This window comes from Muntiacus reevesi, chromosome 5 (genome assembly GCF_963930625.1).
Source record: "Muntiacus reevesi chromosome 5, mMunRee1.1, whole genome shotgun sequence".
Taxonomy (NCBI): domain Eukaryota; kingdom Metazoa; phylum Chordata; class Mammalia; order Artiodactyla; family Cervidae; genus Muntiacus; species Muntiacus reevesi.
In genome coordinates, this window is record NC_089253.1 from 49,557,553 (window position 1) to 49,580,117 (window position 22,565).

Here is a 22,565-nt window from a genome sequence, read left to right on the forward strand (position 1 = left end):
AATTGGAGCTATAGCTTTAGCATCAGTCCTTCCAATGAATATTCAGGGTTGATTTCCTTTAGGATTGATTGGTTGGATCTCCTTGCAGTCCAAGGGACTCTCAAGAGTCTTCTCCAACACCAGAGTTCAAAAGCATCAGTTCTTTGATACTTAGTGTTTTTAATGGACCAACTCTCACATCCATACCTGACTACTGGAAAAACTATAGCTTTGACTAGATGGACCTTTGCCAGCAAAGTGATGTCTCTTTTTAATACCTGTCTAGGTTTGTCATAGCTTTTCTTCCAAGTGGCAAGAATCTTTTAATTTCATGGCTACAGTCACCATCCACAGTGATTTTGGAGCCCAAGAAAATAAAGTCTGTCACTGCTTCTACTTTTTCCCTTCTCAGGGCTCAGTTTACTCATCTGTAAAATGGTATTATTAATAATATCTACCACACTGGCTGTGGGAAAGATTACAAACTACAGAGAAGGCACTTGGCACAGTGCCTGGACTATGGTAAGTGCTCAGAAACATCTGGCATTATTTGTTGCTACTGTTGTAATGATTGACTTGCATGGCTAGCCACTGAATTAAGGGACTGTAACTTTTCACTATTACATACTCTGCACAACTGTAGAACTTGGCATTGTGTCCTTGAAAGTTTATTGACTAAATGAATGGGTAAATGAATGCTTTAGAGAGTAAATTCAGTTACCTTTTTATAATTATCATTTTTCAGGATAGTAGTTCCAAGAATGGGCCTCAAAGTCATGCAAAAAGCCAATACGTATTATTAATTCAAGGAGCCAATATTTTTCTTATTAAAATAAAGAGTCACTTCCTGAATACATTAATTGTATTATCAGCCCTGAGAAAGATTAACCTAAAAGCTACGAGGTCTCTCAGCAATGCGGGACCTTGTCTGTTTCCTGTAAGATTTCTCACCATCATAGAGATGACAGTACTTCTGATCTACAGAGATTGAGGACTAACGGGATAATGCATTTCATGAAGGGTTCCTAACCACAATATGAGTGGGAGCAACATTAAAGCACGTTTTTATTATCTTGTGAATTCATGTTTTCTCTTTGATTGCTTTTCTCCCCCTCGAGAGAATTGTGGTTCCACTCAAGCCCAGGCACATGCAATGCCTTTGGAGTTGTGTGGTGCTGACTCGTGTCCTCGGGGACTGTAAGTACTAAGAGTGATGCTGTTCTGTGCATCACCCCGGAACCAAGACTCCGCCATCAGAATGAGACGATGCCTTACTCCACCTGCAAGAGAATGAGGTTCTATTGGCATTTTGCAAGTCTGAGTCCAAGCCAGACACTCTGGCAGTTATTTGGGAGAATAATATTTGTCCTGCTTATCTGCAAAGGCTGCCGGAAGAGTCTAGTGAGCGATTTTATAGAGTACAAAGTGATCTACAAATACAAGCATTTTTATTATGATTAAAAACACATCTCATCTTCTACTGGAACCTCTAGATAAAGGAATGTTGGTATGATAAAGAGCTAGAGCTAAGTGGGGAAAAGTGCTAAAAACCTAATTACCAAATATGGCATTAAGAGAGTAATTACTTGATTAATTAATGATAGGGGCCCTATGTTTAAAGTCTTTCAATTATACTGACATCAACCATCTTTGCCTATCAGGATTGGCTTATTTCTGCCGATGAAAAACTACCAAACCACTGAGGCCTAACTGACATGTGATTAATATGAACTCTGTTAATTGTATGGTTGAGTTTTATGTATGAAGCTGTATCCCTGATTTTTCTCCCTTAATTTCCTTCTGTTTAACTGTTGGTTGTAAAACAGTTTTAAATATATCTGCTGAGCATGAGTGCAAGTTTTGCAACTTGAAAAGTGCCTGAGTCAGTTTGGGCATTTCATGTAGTAAAACAGACTTGGGGGAACTCATAGGCTGTGAGATGGATTGCCGCTTGGCTTCCACTCCCAACCCTGCTGGCTCTTTCCTGCAGCTGCTCACTGGCACTGAATCTCATCTGTTATCATTAAGCACATGCATAGCATCAATAGTGGCAAAAGGCTTAATCACTTTCTTTTTGCCAGCCCATCTGATGGCCCTCTTCAACCTCTTTCTGGACAGATGAAGATGATGACAGCTGCCAGTCTGGTCTTCTCAGCAATCATTTACCCTTTCTGTTAGTGGCACCTGATTTCCTTTTGGGACCCTACCCTTCCTCCTACACTTTGCCTGCTCATATTCTCTGTGGTTCAAGTAGAGCTGATTTCATTTCCCTTGCTCCAGGGCAGGTCTTACACAAATAGAATCTCAATGATTGGTTTAAGGATGGGCATGTGACCCAAGCTGAGCCAGTGAGAGGCACCCCTGGGACCCAGGTGGCACTAGTGGTGAAGAACTCCCCTGCCAAAGCAGGAGATGCGAGACACATGCCGCAGGTTCTGTCTGTGGGTTGGACAGATCCCCTGGAGGAGGGAATGGCAGCCCACTCCAGTATCCTTGCCTGGAAGATCCCACAGACAGAGGAGCCTGGCGGGCCATAGTCCATCGGGTCACAAAAAGTCGGGCACGACTGAGGCGGCTTAACACACACACACGTGGGGAAAGAACAGCTCTGTCTTTCCACTAAGCCTAGAGTTTCTGGTCTCTTTGTCACAAACAAAGGAGAGTCCAGCCAAGAATGCAGACAGAGGAAAGGAGAGCCAAGAGATGGAGAGAGATAAACTCTGAGGACCTTGTTTGAATATGTGGGTTTGGTCATACCTGAAGATAAACCTGATCCTGTGCTATGCCATTATATGAGCCAGTTTGAATAGATTTTTGTCACTTGTAACATAGAGTCTTGACTCAAATGATGTTGCTGATCACCGTACCTTCTGCCTCAGCATTTATGTTCAGATCCTTAAGAAAAATGAGAATGAGACAGAAAGAAGTCAGTCTGCAGGAAATAAGATTCAGTGTTTTAGAAATACTTCTACATTTTTTCTTTTTTTTTTTTTTTTTGTCAAGCTGCGAGGCATGTGAGATCTTAGTTCTCCATCCAGAGATTGAAACTGTGCCCCCCCTGCAGTGGAGTGCAGAGTCCTGACCACTGCACCACCACAACAGTCCCAGAGATACATATACATTAAAAATTATATATTTCCTCTCCTAGAAAAAGTGCTTGGGTCCATCAAACACTTTCCCTTATTTTATTGGAGTGGTCTGATTAAAGTGATTCTGTGACATCTTGCTGGTTAGGGAATGGCTTCATTCACTGGAGGAGACCCTGCAGTTCATTCATTCATTCAATGATGGGTGTCTACTTGTGTGAGGTGATAAAGATGTGTCAGGCAAACAAGATCTCTCTTTACCTAGCAGAGATTACAATCTAATAGATTTTAGTGAATCAAGAATCCAGGATACATAGATATAGAGAAAAATTAACAGATTTTCATAATACCCTTTAGTGAGGGGCAGGACCACCTGAGGATACATCCTATGACTTTGAAGGTATGTTCATAATATTATTACAGAAATATTCATGCTTTGATATTTGTTTTACTCTATAAAGACCCTCAGGTCTTTTAGTTTTTATTCTTAAAAAGGAAAAATTTTATTAAAAAGGAAATTGAGGCAGCTCAACAATAAGAAGATTGGAAGGACTGAAAAATACACCCCCCTCCCCCCAAGCCCCATTAATCCTATTACTATAAAACAACTGACTTTCTTTGGGGCTACTAAGATTTTTGCAGATTTTGGGCACCTTTACTCCAGTGAGCTACAAACACTTTATATGGTTGAGTGCATTTTATTTTCCGCAGCTCTGTTGATTGTATCAGAGGCCAGAGTTATATTTCCCAATTCACAGAGGGGATAACCAATGGAGAGAAGGCTAGAGTTGCCTGAGGTATCACAGTTGGAGGTTGAGACAGATGCTGATCCACTCTGGTCCTTATGAGGTCTTTCAATGACCCTCTCTCCACTCTCAACCTTGATTCACCATTCCCCAAATATGGAATCCCCAAAGGAATTCCATGCCTTTATCACCACTGTTCTTTATCCGGGACTGTTTGTACCTCTGTGTCCCTTCCTCTCATGAATTTTCACCTCTAGTTGTCCTTCCAGAACTCAAGAAAAAGCCTTCTCTTTTCATAAAGCTCTCTGAGATCTTTCCTAGAGAGAAGCAATTTCCTTATATTCTCTTCTCATTATATTTGATTTATTCCTGCAGATTTTTTTCAAACTTAGCCTAATATTTATTTACATACCTCTCTCTCCTGATGGCATGTAAACTCATTTAGACAAGGAAAGCTGCCTGGCTCCTCCTTGTGACTCTGATTGGGTGTGCTGCTTTGAAAGAGAGTTAAATAAGTATTTGCTGAATGAATGATGTGTGGGTTCTTTCACAAATTAAAAATGAGGCTAAATACCTCCTACTTTCTCTCAGCTGAGTCTTGCAGAGGCTGTTCCCTTTCTAGGATGTGTGCTTCCATTCCCCTTACTTCTGCCACTGGCTAGTTTACAGCCCACACTAAGAAATACATTTTATAGTTAACTCATTATAAACATATCAGGAAATATTAACCTTTGCTACCTGAAATATGTTCTGATCTATACTCTATTACTCTATTCTGTTTCCTTCTATCCTTTTCTCTTCTACTGTGCTATTGTCCAGTCTATTATTTCATTTCAAAAGACATTGGTTGTGGCACACTATTTAATTTCCTTAACCTAATTAGAGTTTACAAGAAGCATTGGCCTAATTGATTCCTACTTATCTTTCAGATCTCTGTTCACAAGTTGCTTCTTCAGGAAAGTCTCCTGACCTCCCAGGCTAGATTGAGCCTCTGCTGGAGCCCCCTCTTCAGAGAATTTAACCATGTCTTCTTGTGTAATTGTTTGGCTGTCTTTTTCCCCCATTAAACTCCAAGCTTCATGAGGGTGGGGCTTTTTATTTTTTATCATCATATTCTCAGTGCCTAGTACAGTGCCTGGGACCCACCTATGCACATTAAAACTTTGTTGAATAAATTGGGTATTTTTAAATTGATGGATGAGAGACTGTCATAGTCACATTTGCGCTTTAAGTAGATCTCCTAGGCTACATGCATTTCATTGTTCAAAGGACAGATGAAGTTGGGGAGGTGTTGAAGGGTGGAAGGCCTCGATGCCAAGAGGCAGGGAGATCAGTTTGGGAGCCAATATAGAGGGGATCTGAACTAAGGGACAATCAGTGGTGTTGAAGAACTAAGGACAGGTCCCTGAGATTGTTTGAAGGGAAAACTGAGGGAACATAATGATCTGTTTTGGGGGTGAATCCAGTTCTTACGAATTCTTTTCCATCATGGTCAGACAGCAGGAAGTCACCCTTCTGGCTCTGGGTGCCTCCCAGGCTGAAGGTCTTCCTTGTCCTGGGGTTTTGCCCCTGGAGGGATGCAATAAAGATATCACAGCCTCTGTTGGATCTACTGCCTCACAGCACCATTCCAGGGGCTAATTATACCATGGCTCTCTTTGTTTTCTCCATTGATGTTAGTTTTAAACCAATTAAGATGGGGAGGGATTTCAAGTAAGATTGTGTCTTTATTGATCAGTTTTACACTAATGTCTTAGTTCTTAATTAAGGGAGTCCAGTGCTCTTGTCTACAGACACAAAGCCTCCTGAGCTGACCTAACCCACAGCAGAGGAAAGGCAGGCTCCCATGGCACTCAGTTTAGAGATGCAATGGCAGCACGATCCCTCAGCTCCCAGCACCAGCTCTGGACTGGACTGTGTTTTCTGGCAATAGCTCTGGAACCCAGGGGTGTGTCTATGCAGTGTGACTGAGACTTCTCTCGGTACTAGATTTGGTATCTGTGCTCGTCATGAGGGCACATTGCCCAGCTATGGTTCAGACTGTCTGTGATTGTTCTAATTTGGTTATTCAAACAGCCAAAATAATGACTAATGCAACTGACAAAAATATTTTTGGTGCACAGTGGCATCAACCACTTGACCACTGACCTCTGTTAGAGTTGGAAATCTTAAATCAAGCACAAAAAGAGCAGTCCATAGGATGAGGAGATATTTATCAGAGGCCATCCCATTTCCTTTTCCTAGGGTCATGCTATATAGAACAGGGGCCCTCTGGCTGTATTTCTGCCAGTACCCTTTCCTCTGTTCATTATCTCTACCTCTCTGAGATACACTCTTTCCCCCTTCTGGGTTGACTATGCATTGAACTATTTCTTCTTAGATAAATTATTTTTCTCCCAAGATAAATCTCATTTTATTATGTGCTGTCCATATTTCTATTCCACTAAGTCCATTTATATTATCACTTGGCCTTGCCCGATGCTTGGCCTACTTCTCATTTCAGTGTTACCACGACTCCAGAGTTGCCACAGAACAAGCAAGGAGCACACTTCCTTCCACTACAGGAAAAGGAGGGGAGAAGAGGAAGAAAAACCAATGAGGAGAAAAATGATCCTCTGTTTACTTTCTGTACAGGACCAGCTGTGGTTTCATACAAAATGTGTGGAAAGAACCAGCCATATAGAGAGTAATGATAACAAGTACCATTTGACTGTTTTATATGTATTAACTTTCTCAGTTCTTACAGCCACTCTCTGGAGAATGTGCTGTGATCATCTCCTTTCAGCTGAGGAAACTGAGGCACAGAGAGATTACACATAATATGCCCCAAATAAGTGTGCTAATGTAACTACTAAGTGATTGAGTGAAGCTAACATATAAATTATACAGATTCTAAATTTTAGTAGTTTTAAAATTTTCCCTTTTCAAGAAATATTTACTATTTATTTATTTGGGTTTCCCAGGTGGCTCACTTTTAAAAAATCTGCCTGCCAAAGCAGGACAGATCCCATGGACAGAGAAGCGTGGCAGGTTACAGCCCGTGGAGTCACAAAGAGCCGGACGTGCCTGAGCACGCGCTCACACTCACGCTGTAATTTGTTTATTTGGCTATGCCGGCTGTTAGTGGCAACATGCAAACTCTTAGTTGCAGCATGTGGGATCTAGTTCCCTGACCAGGTATCAAACCTGCCCCCATGCTGCACCCCCCCTGCAATGGGGGCACAGTCTTAATTCCTGGACCATGGGGAAAGTCCCTAAAATTCTCAGTTTTTAATCCCAGGTGTCAGACATAAGTGATCTCAACTGTTACACAGTCATTATTTAAAAACGGGCGAGAGAGCGTGACCACACCATCTTGGCTCATTTGCTCTCTCCCCACAAAGAGACTCACAGATATAGAGAACAAACTTGTGGTTACCAATAGGGAGGGAGGTGGGATGGATTGGAAGATTGGATGCAAGCTATTATATACGGAATGGGTAAACAACAAGATCCTACTATGTAGCACAGGGAACTATATTCAATATCCTATGATAAACCATAAGGGAAAAGAAATTTTAAAAGAATATATATATATACATATATATGTATAACTGAATCATTTGTCTGTAAAGCAGAAATTCACACAACATGGTAAATCAATTATCCTTCAATAAAATAAATCTTTTAAAAGCAAAATAATTATGATTCACATGAATTTGAGTCCCTGTTTTCAATTCTGCTTCTCTAGAGAAAAACCTGACTAATATATATCAGATATATATATTAATCAAGAAGGTATTTCTAATTTCTAAAAGTTAAGATTTTCTTTTGATTACTTTTAAATTATTCATTTCTTTTTTATTGGCTGAAAAACTTTCTTTTTTTAATTGACTATTAATTTAACCCTTAATTTTTTCCAAATAATATATTCTTTGTGGACAAATGCATAACTGGTTTTCATAAATATTCCAGGGACATAAGAAAAAAACAAGTAGTTCTTGTTTGGTGGATTTAGGATTGAAATATACCTATAATTTTATTATTCATTTCCTCAATCTCCAATGAGACAGTTAATTTAGGTAGGTTGATAAGGAGTCCAGAGTCCTCAAGGAGGAAGTAGTCCAGGCCCTCGAGAAGGAGAAAAGTGTCCTGGGCTCTCAAGGAGGAGAAAGGGGCAAACATTTTTTTCCTACATTCCTTGTCTTAGTCACATAAAACGCTTTTTCTTTAAGACCAGAACTAATGTCTCAAGGCTATGTTTTCCCTTAAACTCTGTACCAATGATAATATAAATACAATGTATCCTGCTTGAGGACTTGTTTCTCCTTCTTAAGGACCTTCTGACTAATCCTGTCATCTTAAAATGTATGATGTGGGAGTGGGTCTGGTAAGACCTTTCTATTGTCAGTTCTCAGTTCAGTTGAGTTCAGTCTCTCAGTCGTGTCCAACTCTTTGTGACCCCAGGGACTGCAGCACACCAGGCTTCCCTGTACTTCTCCAACTCCCGGAGTTTGCTCAAACTCATGTCCATCGAGTCAGTGATTCCCTCTAACCATCTAATCCTTTGTTGGTCCCCTTCTCCTGCCTTCAATCTTTCCCAGTATCAGGGCCTTTTCAAATGAGTCACTTCTTCGCATCAGTTGGCCAAAGTTTTGGAGTTTCAGCTTCAACATCAGTCCTTCCAATGAATATTCAGGAATGATTTCCTTTAGGATGGACTGGTTGGATCTGCTTGCAGTCCAAGGGACTCTCAAGAGTCTCCTCCAACACCACAGTTCAAAAACATCAGTTCTTTGGTGCTCAGCTTTCTTTATGGTCCAACTCTCATATCCATACCTGATTACTGGAAAAACCATAGCTTTGACTAGATGGAACTTTGTTGGCAAAGTAATGTCTCTGCTTTTTAATATGCTGTCTAGGTTGGTCATAGCTTTTCTTCCAAGGAGCAAGTGTCTTTTAATTTCGTGGCTGCATTCACCATCTGCAGCGATTTTGGAGCTCCCCAAAGTAAAATCTACCTTAAAAATAATGAACCAAAAAATGTTCCTTTTGTATTCTGGATACATGTCATTTATCAGATACATGAATTGTGGATACTTTTTTCCTTTTTATGAGTTGTCTTTTTATTTTCTTGATGGTGTCATTTTAACCACAAAAGTTTTAAATTTCAAAGAGTCCAATATTTCTAATATTTTCATCTGTTGCTTGTGATTTCAGTGACATTGCTTAGAAATCATTGCTTTACCCAAAGTCATGAAGATCTACTCCTATGTTTTCTTCTAGGAGTTTTAGGTATTATATTTATGTCTATGTTCCACTTTTCTTAAGTAGGAATCCCACTTTGTTGTTTTGCATATGGATATCCTCCCTAGATTCTTTTCCTAAGGTGTTGATACATTCTCTGACTTCCAGCATGTTCCTATGCATTTTCCATTCATTCTAATAAGGGAATAATCTTGGCTGGGAGTAGAATCTTGGTTGCAATCTCACAGTGTCTGTGGCTGCTATTTTACTGTTTTTCAGCTTCTATGGTGGCAGTAAAGAAATCTGATGCCATTCTGATTATTTTTCCCTTACAGAGCTTGTGTTCTTTTATTTTAGCTTTTTAAATTTATTTTTTAATTGAAGGATAATTGCTTTACAATATTGTGTTAGTCCCTGCCATATAGCAGCATGGATCAGCCATAGGTATAAGCATGTCCCCTTCCTCTTGAACCTCTCTCCCACCTCACACCCCACCCCTCTAGGTTGTCAGAGCACAGGATTTGAGTCCCCTGCACCATACAGGAAACTCCCACTGGCTCTTTAATTCTACATATGGTAATGTTTCAATGCTATTCTCTCAATTTGCCCCACCCTCTCCTTCCCGCATTGTCTCTGCAAGTCTGAGCTTACATTCTTTCTATTTGAATGCTTTTCTTTTCACCCAAAGTTTGGAATATTACCAAGGTGCTTCCTTGTGTGTCTCTTTACTCTACAGTCCTGACAGAACTCAAAGAGTCTCACGTGTTATAACTCTTCTTTGCTTCTCCCGGAGCACCCATGTTTCACATACTGGGCTTTCTGGATATATTCTCCACGGCTCTTAAGTTTTCCTTCATGATTTCCATCTCTTCACATTTTTCCTTTGTGTTTTGAAATATTTCTTATAATTTGATCTTCCAGGCCATTAATTTGGATCTCAACAATGACCACGCTCTATTTTGATTTCTTTCCTGAATCTCTTAGTTGAGATTTTTTGACTCCAGTAAGGCTATCTTGCTGTTGTGTGTTTTGTACGTGAGTCTCCATAAGTACTTGTTATTTTTTATTTTATTTTATTTTTAATTTATCTTTTCAGACCATGCTTTGCAGCACATGGGATCTTATTTCCCCAACCAGGGATTGAGCGCATATCCCCTGCATTGGGAGAATGGAGTGTTAACCAGTGGACCACCAGGGAAGTCCCCAAGTACTCATTATTTTTATTTAAAAAATTATTCATTTAATTTAATTTAATAAATTAAATTAGAAATTTATTTTAAAAGTGTTGACATTCTTCTTCAGCAGCTCTATTTCACTGTACATGCATTCTGTGTCTCCTTATGGATATTTCCATGTCAGCAGAAACTCACATTACCCACATCTTCACTAGAGCCTGCTGTCCAAAGACCCCAGAAGCCCTTAGAAGTGGGAGAGGTAGAGAGATTGAATGCGTGCCTGAGAGAGTGAGGGAGTTTGGATCATTATCTTCCAAAGACGCTTGCAACAGGTTACACCACTTCAGTTTCAATTTCTGATCTAATTCTCTGCCTCTTCAAGCAGAATGTGTTCTCTTAGGCCTGGGCCTGAATCCTATTTGTTTTTGCACACTTAACACTTGGTCCAGGGCGTGGGGCATAAAGGACTTTCACCAGCCTATACTTGGAACGCATGAATGCAAATGTGAAACTCCAATGAATAATTTGATCAGGACTCAGGAAATTCATCTAGAATCTTGCATTGCCCCCAGAGTCTTTGACTCTGGTAATTTAAACAAAGAAGATTTTATTGGAATGATTTGAGATAGTCCAAGGATTGAGAAAGTAGAGAACTAGGCCTGGAAATGGGCAGGAGGCAAGGCAGCCCTTGAGGGCCAGGAAACTAGAAGTCAGGACTAACCAAGCAGTAGAAACACTATGATCAGTGTAACATTACTGAGGGAATGTCCCCCAGTCTTTTTTAAAAAATTGCTCACTCAATATTTAAAGCCCTGGAGAGACTCTATCAGCTATGCAACAACCATGGCAAGAAAGATTTGATCTATTGGCTTCTGGAGTGGGAGTCAGGCATCTGGATTTCCCACCTCAAAAAGGCAAACCCACAAAAGAAAGGTAACTCCTCCTCAGGGCAGGGTGTGTTAGGGAGGGGGGCATGGTGCAGGGCGACCACAAAACAGCATGTTTCCAAACAAGGAGGCTTTTAGAAAAGAGGTGTCTGATTTCCAAAGTAGTGCAAATGTTCCCTCTCTGAAGCCTACCTTTTCTCCCTGCTGCTGGAGCCCCTAAGAGCACTGCCAATGCTGGAGTGAGGGAGGGGAGAGGAAAGGGTAAATGAAATGCTATCAGACTCATACCGGCCCCCTCCATCTTCCAAGCCCTGCTCTTCTGAAGTGGGACCTGTTCTCTTGGGAGCCAGGGGAATTCTCAAAACTGGTTTTATGGAGAGGCAGGTGGGCTCCTGGGGTCCTACAATCAACCCATCTCTCATAAAAGCAGTGTAGGTATGACATTTAGGTTCTTAGACTAAACAGACTTTTGTGGGTTGGATTGAGATGTTAGTCACTGAACAGTGTTACTAGTTTCCAAACAGCCTTCCTTTCCCCCTCTCTTCTTTTCTCTACAAATGTTTATTGAATGTCAGTCGTTGGAAACCAAAACAGCCCCTTTTTAAACTCCACTACTTTGACCACCTGATGTGAAGAATCATTGGAAAAGACCTTAATACTGGGAAAGATTGAAGGCAAAAGGAGAAGGTGGTGGCAGAGGATGAGATGGTTAGATAGCATCACTGATTCAATAGACATGAATTTGAGCAAATCCTGGGAGATAGTGGAGGACAGGGGAGCCTGGCATGCTGCAGTACATGGGGTCAAAAAGAGTCAGACATGACTTAACGACTGAACAGCAACAACATGGAACTTCCAGTCTAGTGGGAGAAAACAGATATGAAACAAAAAAACCACACAACTGAGCACGTATTTGTAAACTGGTTCTGTACTATATGCAATAAGTAGTGTCATGACAGAGACCTACTTCAGATGGGGGAGATATGAAAAGGTCTCTGAGGAAATGACACATTGACTGAAGACTTGAATGCCTTAGGCAAATTGCTTCATTCCTCAATTTCCATCTCATCACAAAAAGTTCTATGTCTTGCAGTTCTCAACCCTGGGCAGTGTTCAGGTGTATCATTTTGTTGCTGTTGTTGTCATCACAATAATTCAGGGAGTATAACTGAAAGTTTGTGTACAGAAGCGTGAATATTAAAGGCTAACAAGGGCTCTGCATAATAAAGAAGAATCCTGCTTGAAATGCTAACAACATCTTCATCTGAGAAGCCCTATAGGCAGCCAACCTCATCAGGAGAGCTGCTCCTCAGCGTTTGTTGCTCTGGAAGTGATGGGATGGAATCAGATTGGCACAGCTTGAGTCCCCGTGTCCACTCCTGAACCAAGCACAGTGACTCAGAGTGGGAAGGGGTGAAACTGCCGAGGCAGATAGTGGTGCTGAATTTCTGCTGGGCTGGTGGAGAAGCTGATGGCCATTACGTGGGTAAGAAGGGCAGTTGTGCAAGATGAGGCTGGGTAGGGAGGCAGGGCTGATCACTCGGGGCCTTGTCAAAGATTCTGGATTCCTCCTGAGTGCCCTGGGAGACCACAGACAGGTTTTAAGCAGGGGAAGAGGATGGCATAATTTGTGCTAAGCTTCAGAGACTATACATTAAGTTTTAGTGGGGACACGACTGAGTGACTGAGCACATGTGGGCTTCTTGCCTAGACCTTCCTCCGTGGAAGAAAGACTGTATCTCCTCTGCTTGTTTTACCTTCTCCTTTCTTCCATCGAATAGATTCCATTGTCTTCTACCTAGAGATAAAGGACAAAGGCAGAATTGTGCTCTGGGAAAGCACTATTCTTTCATAGGCCTTTATCAAGTGTGGTTTTCTGATCTGCATCACATGACAAAATCTGCTTTCTGCTCTGGAGATGAGAGTTGGAAATGAGCAAGTGTTCTTATCCCAGGAAGTCATTCTTTTAATCCAATTAATTACCTAGTGGAAAATCTCTCCATCCCAGCAATGCTTATGCTGTGATGGCCAAGTCCAGGGCATTGCCAACATATCTTTGCAAATTTCATTAGCAGTGGCTATTTCCGTTTTTTTCGGTCATTAATGAGTTTGTTAAATGAGGTCAGTTCCAGCACCAGCCTCTGACATGCCCTAGTGGACCTTTTGCCTCCAACCAGATGTACTTCCCATTTATCCCTGATTACGTTGTATTTTCACCCTGCCAGCAATCCATTTAGATGAGAGCATTCAAAAACAGGCCAATTTAATTTGAAGCACAACTTTTATGGAAGTAGTTGTCAAATGCATTTCTGATGCCCACATAATGTTACTGTACTCTTGTCACCTGCTCACTCTTCTGTTCTCTTTTCTACTTCTTCCTATTGCTTTTTGCCAAACAAGTTTTTTTCAATTGTAATAAAATGTACATAACATAAAATTTACTACTTTAGCCATTTTAAGTGTACAGTTCAGTAATGTTAAGTATATTCATACTGTTGTGCAAGTAATCCCCAGGACAATTTTATCTTGCAAAATTAAACTCTATACCCATTGAACAACCATTCTCATTTTCTCTTCCTCTAAGCCCCTGGAACCTACCACTCTACTTTCTGCTTTTACAAATTTGGTTACTCTAGATACCCTGTGTGAGTAGAATCATAGAGTATTTATCTTTTTGTGATTTACTTATTTCACTTAGCATAATGCCCTCAAGTTTCATTCACATCGAAGCATGTGTCAGAATTTCTTTCCCTTTAAGACTAAATGATATTCCATTATATATATATATATATATATATATATATATATATATATTCCATTATATACATATATTCCATTATATGTATCTACATATGTCTACATTAAATTTTGATTGTCCATACATCTGTTAATGGACACTTGGGTTGCTTCTACCTTTCAGTTAATGTGGATATTGCTGCTATGAACATGGGTGTGCATTTCTTTCAATTCTTTTATTTATATACCCAGAAGTGAAATTGCAGAATCATATGGAAATTCTATTTCTAATAGAATTTTTTAGAGACTGCTATACTATTTTCCACAGGGGGTCACCATTTAACATTCCTACTAACAGTGCGCCAAATTTTCAGTTTCTCTATATCTTTCCCAGCTTTTGTTATTCTATCTTTTTGACTGGACACAACCTAATGGGTATAAAGTGATATTTCATGGTGGTTTTGGTCTTCCCAGTGGCTCAGATGGTAAAGAATCTGCCTGCAGTGCAGGAGACCTGGGTTCGATGCTAGGTTGGGAAGGTCTCCTGCAGGATGGCATGGCAACCCACTCCAGTATTCTTGCCTGGAGAATCCCCATGGACAGGGGAGCCTGGTGGGATACAGTCCTTGGGGTCGCAGTCAGACACGACTGAGTGACTAAGCACACAGCACAGTCCCTGGTGGTTCTGGTTTGCATCTCTACAATGACTAGTGATGCTGAGCACCTCTTCATAGCTTGTTAACCACTTGAATATCTTGTTTGGAGAAACATCTATCTAAGGTCTTTGTTCATTTTTTAGTTAGGTTTTTTGTGTTGTCATAGGAGTTCTTTATATATTCTAGATATTAATCTTTTTATCAGATATATGACTTGCATTTCCCTTATTCCATAAGCCACTTTTTCATTCTGTTGATTGTGTTTTTTGATGTATAGAAGTTTTAAATTCTGGCTTAATCTCCTAATGAGTTTTATGATTTTAGAAATTATCATTTTTTTTGTAGAAATTACCATTCTGTGTACTTGCCACACTTTTTTCTCTATTATCCAATTCTGATACTTCACCTTCTTTAGGGTTAGCATTTCTGAATCATAACTGTTGGCATCAATTTCCACAATATGAAAGAAATCTTAGTAATGGCTTGAAATAAGAAAAATAAGAAGGTGGGATAGGTAGTTTGTTGCTTCATTTGGAAAAATTAAGAGGTGACCGGGGTGAGTGAACATTCACTCTAATAATGATCTTTAACACTGCATAACATTCTATGGCCAATCTTGTCTATTCTCCAATGATCCTGCATAAAAGAAATTGTAATTCCCACTTTACAGGTGAGAAAACTGAGATTAAAGAGAGGTATCTTGTTCAGTTTCACAAACGTTACAAACATTCTTTTGTTCTGTGCAACACCTCCAAGGAGATGTTTAGAAACCCTTCTGAAAATAAGTGAATAACCTCTTACCTCATTCCTCTCGTTTGAGCCTGCCCTGTGATAAAAAATTGAGACTTGCTTACCTATCAGATGCAGGCATTGTGCTGTGAACTTCACATGCCTTAGTTCATTGATCCATCTCACTGTGCAAGGCAGTCTGAGGCTCAGAGAAGTTAAAGAATTTTGCCCAAGATCACACTGCCAAAAAGTGGTAGAGCAAGAATTTGTACCCAAGCCAGCCTGATTCCAAAGCTGCTTCATCCCAAGTTTAGATCACAAAAGAGACCTTGAGTCAGAACATACTCTGCTTGCTGCTGCTGCTGCTGCTGCTAAGTTGCTTCAGTCGTGTCCGACTCTGTGCAACCCCATAGACAGAAGCCCACCAGGCTCCCCAGTCCCTGGGATTCTCCAGGCAAGAACAGTGGAGTGGGCTGCCATTTCCTTCTCCAATGCATGAAAGTGAAAATGAGAGGGAAGTCGCTCAGTCGTGTCCGACTCTTAGCGACCCCATGGACTGCAGCCTACCAGGCTCCTCCTTCCATGGGATTTTCCAGGCAAGAGTACTGGAGTGGGGTGCCATTGCCTTCTCCGATACTCTGCTTAAACTATCCTTATTATAAAGTACCTCAAAAGACCCTTTGTTGATCAAATTATTTTGCTTAGACTTTCAGTCCCCTTTCATTTGCTGTTTGTTTTAGAAAGGAGTTATAGTCTCATATCTCTGTTCTGCAGTGAACTAACTGTGAGACTGTAGATAAGTAGCAAACTCCTCTTGGCCTTGATTTTTTCATCTGAAAACTATCCATTATATCACATACTTCATGTGGTTGACTTGAGTAGTAAATGAAATAATATATGCACAAATGCTTAGCAGATAGCCTAGCCCACGGTAAGCACTCAGTAAATTTTAGCTATTTTATTAATTTATACAATTTAAAATACATTTTATAAGCAAATTTGACCCATATAGTATATAGCATATACTATATGTCCTTCTCTTAGTCCTTCATGATTTTTCCTTGTTAAACAGACTACATAAAAGGAGACTCACAGTGAAATCCTTTGCTGGAAAAGTTAACTACAGGTAGGTTCTGCATCAGGACTTGATGTTGCTGTAAATTATTAAAAAGCCTGAGCAATGTTATAGACACACAGCACTTATTCTCTCACATAAAAGAAACCCAGAGATGGGAAATCCAGAGCTGGTATGGCAACACCATGCAGTCTTTCAGACATAGGTTCTGTCTCTTTGGTTTCACTAGTGCTAGAGTATAGTCTTTAACTTCAAAGTGACCTAACGGTTCAGCATGGTTGCAGAAGCTCAGCCATCATGCCCATATTTGAGAAAGCAGAAAGGAGGAGAAACAGAAGAACAGACAAGGCACAGCTTTCAGTTCTAAGGAGTCTTTTGGGAATCTCATATGGCACTCTCATTTATATATCATTGGCCAGTCTTTAGTCAGTACTGGCTTACTGGCTTTATGTAGCAGCAAGACAGGCTTGGAAATGTCATCTTTTAATTGATTTCATTTCCACCCTTATTAGAATCTGGTTACTAAGAAAGAAGGGGAAAGGGATCCTGGGATGGTAATTTCCAGTCTCTGCCTCAGAGGCAAAAATTGGTGTGCATTGAGGTTTTAGAGCAACTGTATCTAGAGTTGCTCCTCAGGCTGGAGAGAGTCTGGGGAGAGGACAGACTCAGGGATCTCTGTTTATGTGTATTAGATATTGAAGTTGCATAGGAAGTTTATTTTGCTAAAACTGTTCTACTGCCTACAGTAATTCTACAAACTACTATTAGAAAGCAAGAGACTATTACCATTCATTCCAGTCTACCAGTCCAGTCCACCAGTCATACCACCAGTCCATTCAAAATAAGACTGAAGGCAGGAATATTGCATAAAGGAATAGAGAGAGGTTATACCAGGATATTTGAGGTAATAAAAACTTACCTATGTGCATGTCCCTATAGCAAATTAGAGGAGCAATCACCTTGAGACGTTGTGTTGTGCTGTGGAAGCTGTGTGAAGAAAGGTGAGGTCTTTTTCCCACATGTACATGGCTGCACCCATTTTGATGTTGGATCTGAACTCATGTTATGATTACATTGGATTTAACCTCATGTGCGCAGAACCAATTAAATGTTTTAATCAATGATTCCACTGGCCTTTCAAGTCTTATTTTGGCTAAGTAAATGTTTTGGTTTTTTAGAGGTAGATCTGCATTCAAATTTCCTGTTCCAGCAGACCCACGGGGATCGTTCTGCTGTCAGATCATGTGTTCTGGTTTCTGGCACTCTGTGCTCTGCCAAAGGATTGATTCACTCTTGCCCACATGTTCCTCGGGCCTAGTGCATCAATAGATATTTGATAAATGTTTGTTGACAGTAATTGCTACTAATTATGCAATGCAATCAAGTTTTAAAAATGCACAGGCCCTCACTCGAGTTTTAAAAATGCACAGGCCCTCACTTTAAAACTGTCTTCAGAATCTGTTTGGTAAGGTCATGTAACAATGAGGTCAGGGTTTTTTTCCTTCAGTGGCTAAAGTTTTTTTGAAGGATGTAATATTGAGCCTTCAGATGTTGAAGTCAATTCCAAAGAAAGTAGGACTTGGAGGAGGACCCAGGAGAGGGAAGCCCGCAGTGAGCACTTGCTTAAAAAAATACTTGTCCTCATGCTGGGACTGGCCTTCCCACCCTCTTGATGGGTTGCTCCACATGGGGGCCCAGGTGCTGCTTCCAGGATGATCTGAGGTCGGGACCTTCCTCCTCTCCATCAAGGTGCCTCTCTCTTAAGCCCAGTGAACACATTTCCCCTGTCTCAGTTCAGAGTTCTGACACTGCAAAAGAAACCACTGCCTGGGCCCTCTGCATGAAGATACTCCTTTTTGCATCCCTACCTCGTTGGTGGTCTACTCCTTGTTTCTTTGGAGGGTCCCCTTTCTAACATCTTTCTCAGTAGCTACCAGACCTCTGGGCTTCCTTTGTCACCATATAAGACTTCCTTTGTCTTCCCCTCCTGCCACCAGACCCCCAGAAAGGGGGCTAGTCTCTTATTGCCTGACCTCAGGGAGAAGTTGGAAGTCCCAGTTTCCTCAACCTCCCCCTTCTGCCACCAGACCCCCAAAAAGGAGGTTAAACTCTTATTGCCTGACCTCAGGGAGAAACTGGAAACCCCAATTTCTACTGGGCTTCCTCCCACTGGAAGCCCCAGTGGGAACTGTTGTATATACTTTCTCACAAAATCACCTTGCAAAGACCTACAGGTCTTTGGAGCACTCTGAGCCCACTTGGATCTCTAGTGCCTATTCTTTGGAGGAAGCTTCACCCTGCCTCTGACTAACGTATTTTTGAAACCTACAGGGTTCAGAAGTTGAGGATTGTTTGTGTTTCTGGGACACCGTGTTAACAGGAAGGCAAGACAGTAGAAAGGGGATTAGGAAAATGGTCCTGACCATGGGCACGACTCTGTAGCTTAATTCTAAAGCCTTTGTGGTGTAAAGCAGTGTTTTGAAACCTGACTACAGGTTAGAATCTCCTGGGAGACTTCTTAAAAATGTGGCCTCTTGGTTCTCACCCTAGTATACTCTGATTCAGAGAAACTGACATGCAGACCAGACATCTGTGCTTTTGACGAGCTCCTTAGGTGATCCTGGGGCAGTCACTGGTTAGAGGATGTACACACAGAGAGCAGCCTTGTGTGAAGAGTGGTGTGCATCCATCGCAGTGTAGTGGGGGGCGTGCACTATGGGCTGGAGGGGGCACCGAGGGCTGTTGCCGTCTGCACTTGCAGAGTGTGCCTGGCTCGTCAAGAGGAAAACTGGAGGCCCCGGGGGCCGAACTTCCTAGCTAACTTAGGTTATGCAGGGAATGAGACCATCCCCAAAGGACAGAGTAGATCTGAAAGGGGTAAGCTAGAATGGACAGGAGGAAGGAGTTTTGCTAGAGCACTTGGGACGATGGAGCTGGGGATCTTTGTGGGGCTGTTGGAGGATTTTAGGATGAAAAATGGGTAAAAGGAGTTTCTGCTGTATGTTTTTCCATGTGACTGTCCCCTTTAGCTATATCTTCCAGGACTTCATGAAAGACCTACTTAAGTTTTCAGGTGGTTTGGTTTGAGTTTATTTTGGATGTGACACCATGCTGGCATGTAGGCAGCCTTGTTTTTTATTCAGGTTATAGACATAAAAATACTGCCCTTGAAGGATTATGATGAGGAGTTGAGATACACTATTTAGTATCTCAGTCAAATAGTAGATGCTAAAACAAACAAACAAAAAACACAGCACAATTATTGAATTACCAGCAGTTACTGAGAGCATACATATGCCACATGGTGTGCTGGCCACCATGGAAAAGCAGAGAAATGAAGAGCCTACAGTCTGAATCAATTAACTTTTATCATAAATTTGTGCTCCAGAAAGATCTCTGACTCAGACATCATCAGACCTGACTGCATAAGCTTTGCAGAAAGTCTGTGAGAATTAGAACCACATATTTAAGAATCTGGCCAGATTCAAGAGTGTCTGAGCTGGAAAGGGCCATAAGAGCATCCATTTCATTTTCCACACTTTCCTGATGAGGACCTCAGGCCTGCAGAGAGGGAGAACTTATAACTGAGATAAATTGTTATAACTTTTATTAAGTATTTAAAGATGTGGTTATTATTTATAGAGCAACTCTAAAAGTTATGCCAATATAACCTTCTTAATAGACAGAGCATGAAGTATAAAATATCAGTGCTAAAATTTTCCTAAGGGTCCCCTGGTTCAGATTGCTTATTTTACTAATGAGGAAACTAAGGATATACTTTACTGTGTCTACTGCTGAGTCACAGCCTGTGGGTGAGTGTATCTCAGCAAGATTTGAGGTAGGAGACTGGCAAATGATAGCACAGCAGTCTTGAGTATTTTTTTTCCAGAATGGTGTTGATAAACTGCTGCTCAAATACATTTCCTTTCCTTTCTTGACTACCTGGTTTTATTTGACCACATAGCTACATGCCAAGTGAAATAAAGAAAGGCAAAAAATGTATAGACATAACATATGTCTATACATGGACAAAGACTATGTGTATAAGTTAGGATGCATTTAAAAGCAAAGTGACATAATGCCTTACAATGGCTTAAGCAATAAAGATGTATAACTATCCTTTCAGCAAGAAATCTAGGGATAGAGGAGTCCAGATTTGATGCATAGGCTCCATTTGTCATTAGAAACTCAGGTGTGTTTTTTTTTTTTTTTTTTTTCTATCCTGCCAACCTCAGTACATTGGTTTTTCTGTCCAAAGGCTGATGAGCCTAAAATAATTGTCTCAACGTTCAGCACTAGGTTTTGTGTGCTTGGTCGCTCAGTTGTGTTTGACTCTGCAACCCCATGGACTGGCCCGCCAGGGTCTTCTGTCCATGGGGATTCTTCCAGTAAGAATACTGGAGTGGACTGCCTTGCCCTCCTCCAGGAGCATCAGGTTTTATACATATTCAGAAAAGGAGAGGTATAGAGGGCTCTCAATTTATCTGTTTATCATGGACCAAAACTTTCCCTAGACAGGATTTCCCAAAATCCTCTGACAGGATTTTGCTGGGTCTCATGACTGGATCTGTGTCACATGTCCTCTAATTTCCAGCAAAGAAAAATGAAATTGTTCTGCCTGGCCCAAACCAATCATAATTCCCCTCCTAGGTCTGAAGAAAGATCCTTCTTTCTTTGAGATGTTTCTTCTTTGACAATGCAAAATTCCATAAACTACAAACAAGGATAACACTGGGAAAGGAAAAAAGGTATAGCCAATTTTACACATCAAGAGATTCGTAGATCTTGAATTTTTTTTTGGAATAATACTTTGTAAGGCTACTTTCTAGATAGATTAGTAGCTATACTCTTGAGTTTTATTTTTTTATTAATTTATTTTAATGGGAGAATAGTTGCTTTACTATATTGTGATTGCTTTCGTCATACATCAATAAGAATCAGTCACAGGCATACATGTGTCCCCCCGATCCTGAGCCCCCTCCCACCTCCCCCCCATCCTATCCCTCTGGGTTGTCCCAGAGCACCAGCTTTGGGTGCCTTGCTTCATGCATTGCACTGGTCATCTGTTTTACATATGGTATTGTACATGTTTCACTGGTATTCTCTTAAATCATCCCACCCTCACCTTCTCTAGATGAGTCCAACATCTGTTCTTTACATCTCTGTCTCCTTCGCTGCCCTGAGTGTAAGATCATTGGTATCATCTTTCTAAATTCCATATATATGTGTTAATATACAGTATTTGTCCTTCTCTCTCTGACTTACTTCACTCTCTATAATAGGTTCCAGGTTCATCCACCTCATTAGAACTGACTCAAATGAGTTCCTTTTTATAGCTGAGTAATATTCCATCGTGTATATGTACCATAATTTCCTTATTCATTCATCTGCTGATGGACATCTAGATTGCTTCCATGTCCGAGCTATTGTAAATAGTGCTGCAGTGAACACCGGGGTACATGTATCTCTTTCAATTCTGTTTTTTCTGAGGTGTATGCCCAGCAGTGGGATTGCTAGGTCATATGGCAGCTCTAGGGCTTCCCTGGCAGCTCAGTCGGTAAAGAATCTGCCTGCAATGCAGGAGACCCTGGTTCGATTCTTGGGTTGGGAAGATCTCCTGGAGAAGGGATAGGCTACCCACTTGGGCTTCCCTGGTGGCTCAGATGGTAAAGAATCCTCCTGCAATGTGGGAGACCTGGGTTCAATCCTTGAATTGGGAAGATCCTCTGGAAGAGGAGATGGCCACCCACTCCAGTATTCTTGCCTGGAGAATTCCTTGGATAGGGAAAGCTGGCAAGCTGCAGTCCATAGGGTCACAAAGAGTTGGACACAACTGAGTGACTAAGCACACACGCTCATGGCAGTTCAATTTCCAGTTTTTGAAGGAATCTCCGTGATGTTCTCCCTTGTGACTGTACCAGTTTGCATCCCCACCAACAGTGCAAGAGGGTTCCCTTTCCTCCACAGCCTCTCCAGCATTTATTGTTTGTAGACTTTCTGATGATGGCCATTGACCAGTGTGAGATGATACCTCATGTTTTGATTTGCATTAATTTAATAATGAATGATGTTGAGCATCTTTTCATGTGTTTATGAGCCATCTGTATGTCTTCCTTGGAGAAATGTCTGTTTAGTTCCTTTGCCCACCTTTTGATTGGGTTGTTTACTTTTCTGGTATTGAGCTGCTTGTATATTTTGGAGATTAATTCTTTGTCAGTTGTTTCACTTGCTATTATTTTCTCCCATTCTGAAGGCTGTCTTTTCACCTTG

The 22,565-nt window shown here is 41.0% G+C and overlaps 1 protein-coding gene across 1 annotated transcript in view; it reads right to left on the reverse strand.

The window, feature by feature from the left end:
* Nucleotides 1–1,147: 1,147 nt before the first annotated feature.
* The window catches only part of LOC136168929 (RAB11-binding protein RELCH-like), a 170,979-nt gene continuing 149,561 nt past the window's right edge, over nucleotides 1,148–22,565 (reverse strand). Inside the window, exons 10-11 of the mRNA XM_065936673.1 lie at nucleotides 2,737–2,874; nucleotides 1,148–1,259 (exon numbers count right to left, since the gene is read on the reverse strand). Of these exons, the coding sequence (XP_065792745.1) occupies nucleotides 2,821–2,874 (54 nt within the window). The 3' untranslated portion in view covers nucleotides 1,148–1,259; nucleotides 2,737–2,820. The remainder of the gene's footprint in view (nucleotides 1,260–2,736; nucleotides 2,875–22,565) is intronic.